Here is a 5,232-nt window from a genome sequence, read left to right as displayed (position 1 = left end):
TGTAATTCTGGGGGCAGCTCAACAGTTTCAATGCTTTGTGGCACTAAACACCATCAAAAGCCATTATACGGCTGTCTAATCATTAAAACCTCAGTATTATGGGATCAGAGAAAAGATCTCTTTCCTTATCACCTGGGGAAAATATTACCATTATGTTGGAGATTAATTAAGTAAGGCTAAGGGCCAAAGGCAACGTGGCCCTGTATTCTACTTGACCCTGTGATCCTTTAGCACTGGATTGAGAGGCCAGTACAGTCGCAAACTTTGACTTTCCAGTGCACTCAGGAAAGTATGCAACCTATCCTTTTCCCTAAGCTAAAATTATTTTGAGAATTTGTTTTTTAAAATTTATGAGTTATTTTTGCTCTGGTCGTCATCTTCTTATGTGATTTTTAGATGATCAGCTTACGTATAGTATTTTAAATAATAAATAACATTTAAAATATAAGAAACATCTAAAACCCATCTTAGATTTTTCTTTTTCTTCCGTCTCCTCTCTCTCTGTGTGTCTTTCTCTCTCTCTCTCTGTCTCTCTGTCTCTCTCGCTCGCTCTCTTTCTTTTTTTTTAATCTTGGCACAGAGCAAGCGGGAAGTTACTTAGCACGGTTCCGGGTTTCTTGCGCCCCGCCCGTCCCCGCTCCCTATCACTGCTACTGGCTTTTGGTCCCAACGTTGGACTGTCCTGCGGTGAGAAACCCCAGCCCATCCGTCTGCGCTGGGACCGCCCGCCGCGCATCTGCCCTTCTTCGCTGACTCCGCCCCGCATCTGTCCAGACCCGCCTCGCGTCAGAGCTGACCCACTCACTGCGCGTTTGCCAGTCAGTCTCTCCGGACCTGCCTCGAGCCTCAGGCTGCCGAAATCACCGCGCCTCACTCGGTCCGTACCCAGTGGGCATCTTGGGTATCTGGGCGGTCTTCGATCCCCCGCGCGTGTGTCTGTCTGTCTGTCTCTGTGTCCTATCCGCTGCCTGCAGCCTGCCTGCCGCTCTTACCGCACCAAGTGTCTAGTGTACCCTTTCGCAGACGCTGAGTGCGGAGCGGCCTTAGTGAAAGGCAAGCCAGCCCGAGACTGGCCAGGCAGCCGGCGGAGGAATACGCGCTCGGTTCCTGCCCTTGTTGATATCATTTTAAACCAACAGGAGCTTTAGGCCTGTATTTATGCTGAAAACGGGTTGGGAGGCCTCTGTCTGCAATGCTAGTTGTGGGGAACCAGCCAGCTGCTTGGTGGTTTCTTGCAATTTCACGGGGACAGGAAAATTCCGTTTCTAGTACTGGCTTTTGAAACTGATTTTAAATCTGAAAGGGTGACAATTTTAAGTCCCCCCAGGGAGAATAGATTCGTATTTGGGGCGCCTTTTTGTCTGATGTGTTTGTTCCGAGCCTGCTGACCAGCTGTTTCTGAACTTCATTTTCTCAGCCTCGACAGTGATTCTGAGTCTGCTTTTAGCTTCCTTTTGCCTGCCTTGGCTTTTTCTGTTCGTGAACAGCTGTTTGGCCCATAGCTTAGAGAAAGCAGCCTTTTTTTTCTCTCCAAAGAGAACCTCCTCCCAGTGCTCAGAGAGATGGGGAGCGGGGAGCCTAATCCTGCTGGCAAGAAAAAGAAGTATCTCAAGGCAGCTCTGTACGTGGGTGACTTGGACCCAGATGTCACCGAGGACATGCTCTATAAGAAGTTCAGGCCTGCTGGCCCTCTGCGATTCACCCGAATCTGCCGTGATCCGGTGACCCGCAGCCCCCTGGGCTATGGTTATGTTAACTTCCGCTTTCCCGCGGATGCAGAGTGGGCCTTGAACACCATGAATTTTGATTTGATTAATGGAAAGCCATTCCGCCTTATGTGGTCTCAGCCAGATGACCGCTTAAGAAAGTCTGGAGTGGGAAATATATTCATCAAAAACCTGGACAAATCCATAGACAATAGGGCCCTGTTTTACTTATTTTCTGCTTTTGGGAACATTCTGTCCTGCAAAGTCGTATGCGATGACAACGGCTCTAAGGGTTATGCCTACGTGCACTTTGACAGCCTGGCCGCTGCCAATAGAGCCATCTGGCACATGAATGGAGTGCGGCTCAACAACCGCCAGGTGTATGTTGGCAGATTCAAATTCCCAGAAGAGCGGGCGGCTGAGGTCAGAACCAGGGATAGAGCAACTTTCACCAATGTTTTCGTTAAAAACATTGGAGACGACATAGATGATGAAAAACTGAAGGAACTTTTCTGTGAATATGGGCCAACTGAGAGTGTTAAAGTAATAAGAGATGCCAGTGGGAAATCCAAAGGTTTTGGATTTGTGAGATATGAGACACACGAGGCTGCCCAAAAGGCTGTGCTAGACTTGCATGGAAAGTCCATCGATGGAAAAGTCCTCTATGTAGGGCGAGCGCAGAAGAAAATTGAACGCCTGGCTGAGTTGAGGCGGAGATTTGAACGACTGAGGTTAAAAGAAAAAAGTCGGCCCCCAGGGGTGCCTATCTATATTAAGAACTTGGATGAGACAATCAATGATGAAAAACTGAAGGAGGAATTTTCTTCCTTTGGGTCAATTAGTCGGGCCAAAGTCATGATGGAAGTGGGGCAAGGCAAAGGATTTGGTGTCGTCTGCTTTTCCTCTTTTGAAGAGGCCACCAAAGCAGTGGATGAGATGAATGGTCGCATAGTAGGGTCCAAGCCCCTGCATGTCACCCTGGGCCAGGCCAGGCGCAGGTGCTGAGAATACGAATGATCAGTTTGTTTCAGCCTTAGTTGGTGCCTACTTAGTTTGGGCTCTTTTGTGATAAGGAGTTATTTTATGCTAATTAGCAGCTTTTTTAAGTGAATTATTTCTTTTGAAAAAAAAATGCAAAACTAGAAAACTTTGTCCATTTTAGTAAACAGCATAATTTCTAATTGTAAAATTGTCATTTTGTACTTTTTTTTGATGTAATATCCTTAGAAATATGTAGAATAAAGTGTATTCCTCCACTTTTTTTTTTCCCTGAACAGTCCAGGTGACGCAATTGATTGAGTATATTTCCCTTCTTATTTCAATAATACTCAATTTAATTTTTTCATGTAAATATTGTCAACATGTTTCTTCTGAGTCTATCACAGTGAAAAGTTCTAACTTTTTAGAAGTCAGTAGAGCAGTGGAAAATGTATGTGATCCAATTAACATCTGCACAGTTTCACTTAAAATTATGCAAAATGAATGCTTTTTAAAGAAATGTGAAATTTCTTTTATTTATTTATTTAGATTCTTGTTTCATTTTTTAATATGTTGTGAGCATACTACATACAGACTTGATGGTACTTTTGACTAAATGTTCGGAGTGGTCATATTAACTTCTTGCCCAAAGAAGTAAGCATATTGGTGTTTTCTGAATTAGTCACTTAGAAAATTAACACTTTAGGCAGTAGCTATTTAAAGTATGAATTGCATCTTAAAAACCTTTCCTGAGAGATTTGGTATTTGAGTATACTTTCAGTACCACTCCTACTATTCATTTTTCTAAATTCTTTAGTACATGTACTTGGTTCATGTTAAATTAACAAGAAAGATGAATAACTGCACTGAATTGCCTTTACCTATAAATAATTTAATATTTTACCTTCAGCTTTTATCAACTGTCAATATAAAAGGCAAATATTCCACAGAATGATGCTGAAAACTTCTTGGAAGGACACCTTCTATTAAACTTATCTCTTGTAAATTCTTGAATGTATTCTTTTGATAATATTCACAGATGTTTCAAAGGTAAGGAATAGCTTGTCTCTTGGATTAAGTCATATGCCTTCAGCCATTATATGAGAACTGTGAAATCAGTATGGTTCTTCTTATGTCTTGACTGCTTGAAAATTAAAAAAAAAAGTTTTGTTCAATGTTGCAGTTACATTATTTAGCCTGTAATTTCTAAATTAGAGATTCTCTGCATTTCACTTGCAGTTTCCTGTTCTCCTCATTGTCTGCCCTCCATTCATACTACTCTTATTTTTCTATTTTTTGTATTACCTTTTAAAAAATATATACCGGTTCAAGTCCTTTTTGGAAGAAGAAATACCTAATTTATGTAAAATTTAAATAATTACTTTTTATAATATGATTCACTTATGCCACAGATTCAACTGTTAGAATATGTTTTGTCTCTACTGTCAGTTTTATTACCTTATATACAAATCTTCATTTTCATACACAGTACAAAGTAAATATATAATTTTGTTAACACTTTTGTCAGCTCTTTTACCATAAAATAATGACAATAAGTTGTTTCTGTGTATTCATTTATCTATAAATTACAGGTTTATTCATTTTCAAATATTTTCAAAATGGAAATCACTGTTTTTATTGATTATAAATATAACACATGCTCATTGTAAAAGATGTACACAATGCAGAAGGAAGTAAAGTTTCCACAGTTCAGAAATAACAATTAATATTTTCAATGTGTAAATATCTTTTCATAGCTTTTTTCCTATGTATACACAAGCATTTTGACCAAAAAAGCCATACTACATGTACTGCTCTGTATTTTTAATTCTAAACTGAACCATAATCATCTTTTCATGACAATAAATTTCAATCTATATCATCTTAGTGATTGTATAGTATTCTATTGTGTTGACATATAACTTATCTATACAGTTTGCTATTGAATCTAACTTATCTGATTTTTAACAATTTACATGAGTAAGCAATGCCATGATGCACATCCCTTGCTTATCATCATCAATTACATGACTGCAAAAAATGTCTCTAATAAGTGAAAGCTTAAATACGATAGTAGAAATGTGCACATCCATACTGATATATGTATCAAAATTTTGGAATACATTCAAGGTATAGTCTGCATTTAGATTGACAAATGGAAAACTAAAAACAAGTATTCTCTTTCATATTTTCTGAGCCAACTTGCTTTACATTATTGTGATTCTTAATATACATGAAAACTGTGAAACTGCAAATAAACTTTAAAATGTCTATATTGGTAATTATTTATCATATATAGTCTCCATTTGTTTTTACCCATTACCAGTTTTTAGTTAAATTTATAAATCTGAAATATCAGTGTTAGCCTGTATCCTTTACAAATGCTTTGATTTCATATAAATCTAGAAAGGCATCTATAATGCAAAAATCATCAAATAAAAACATTTAATCTATTTTTGGAACAATGTATTTAAAGTATTACTATTTTTGAAAAGCTAGCCGCTATACAGAAAAGAAGAAATTAAAGTATGCCCAAATATGGATAAAA

At 38.6% G+C, this 5,232-nt stretch overlaps 1 protein-coding gene across 2 annotated transcripts; it reads left to right on the top strand.

Annotated features, from left to right (window-relative positions):
* The first annotated feature begins 642 nt into the window (after window positions 1–642).
* On the top strand, window positions 643–4,955 carry PABPC5 (poly(A) binding protein cytoplasmic 5). Of its 2 annotated transcripts, none has more exons than XM_037734042.1 (2): window positions 643–877; window positions 1,537–4,955. In XM_037734042.1, exon 2 carries the CDS (start codon window positions 1,563–1,565, stop codon window positions 2,709–2,711), a length of 1,149 nt encoding a protein of 382 aa, XP_037589970.1. In that variant the 5' UTR covers window positions 643–877; window positions 1,537–1,562; the 3' UTR covers window positions 2,712–4,955. The 2 variants fall into 2 exon arrangements, with proteins under 2 accessions (XP_037589970.1, XP_017371498.1); XM_017516009.2 differs by having other exon boundaries at window positions 1,418–4,955.
* Window positions 4,956–5,232: the final 277 nt, after the last annotated feature.

Source organism: Cebus imitator, unplaced genomic scaffold, assembly GCF_001604975.1.
Source record: "Cebus imitator isolate Cc_AM_T3 unplaced genomic scaffold, Cebus_imitator-1.0 Scaffold569, whole genome shotgun sequence".
NCBI lineage: Eukaryota > Metazoa > Chordata > Mammalia > Primates > Cebidae > Cebus > Cebus imitator.
The sequence above is the reverse complement of the archived record's forward strand: the minus strand, read 5'-3'. Positions and strand labels throughout refer to the sequence as shown.

Bases quoted from the DNA above. Each gene is read 5' to 3' on its own strand.
- PABPC5 (XM_037734042.1), top strand. From the start codon at position 1,563: ATGGGGAGCGGGGAGCCTAATCCTGCTGGCAAGAAAAAGAAGTATCTC.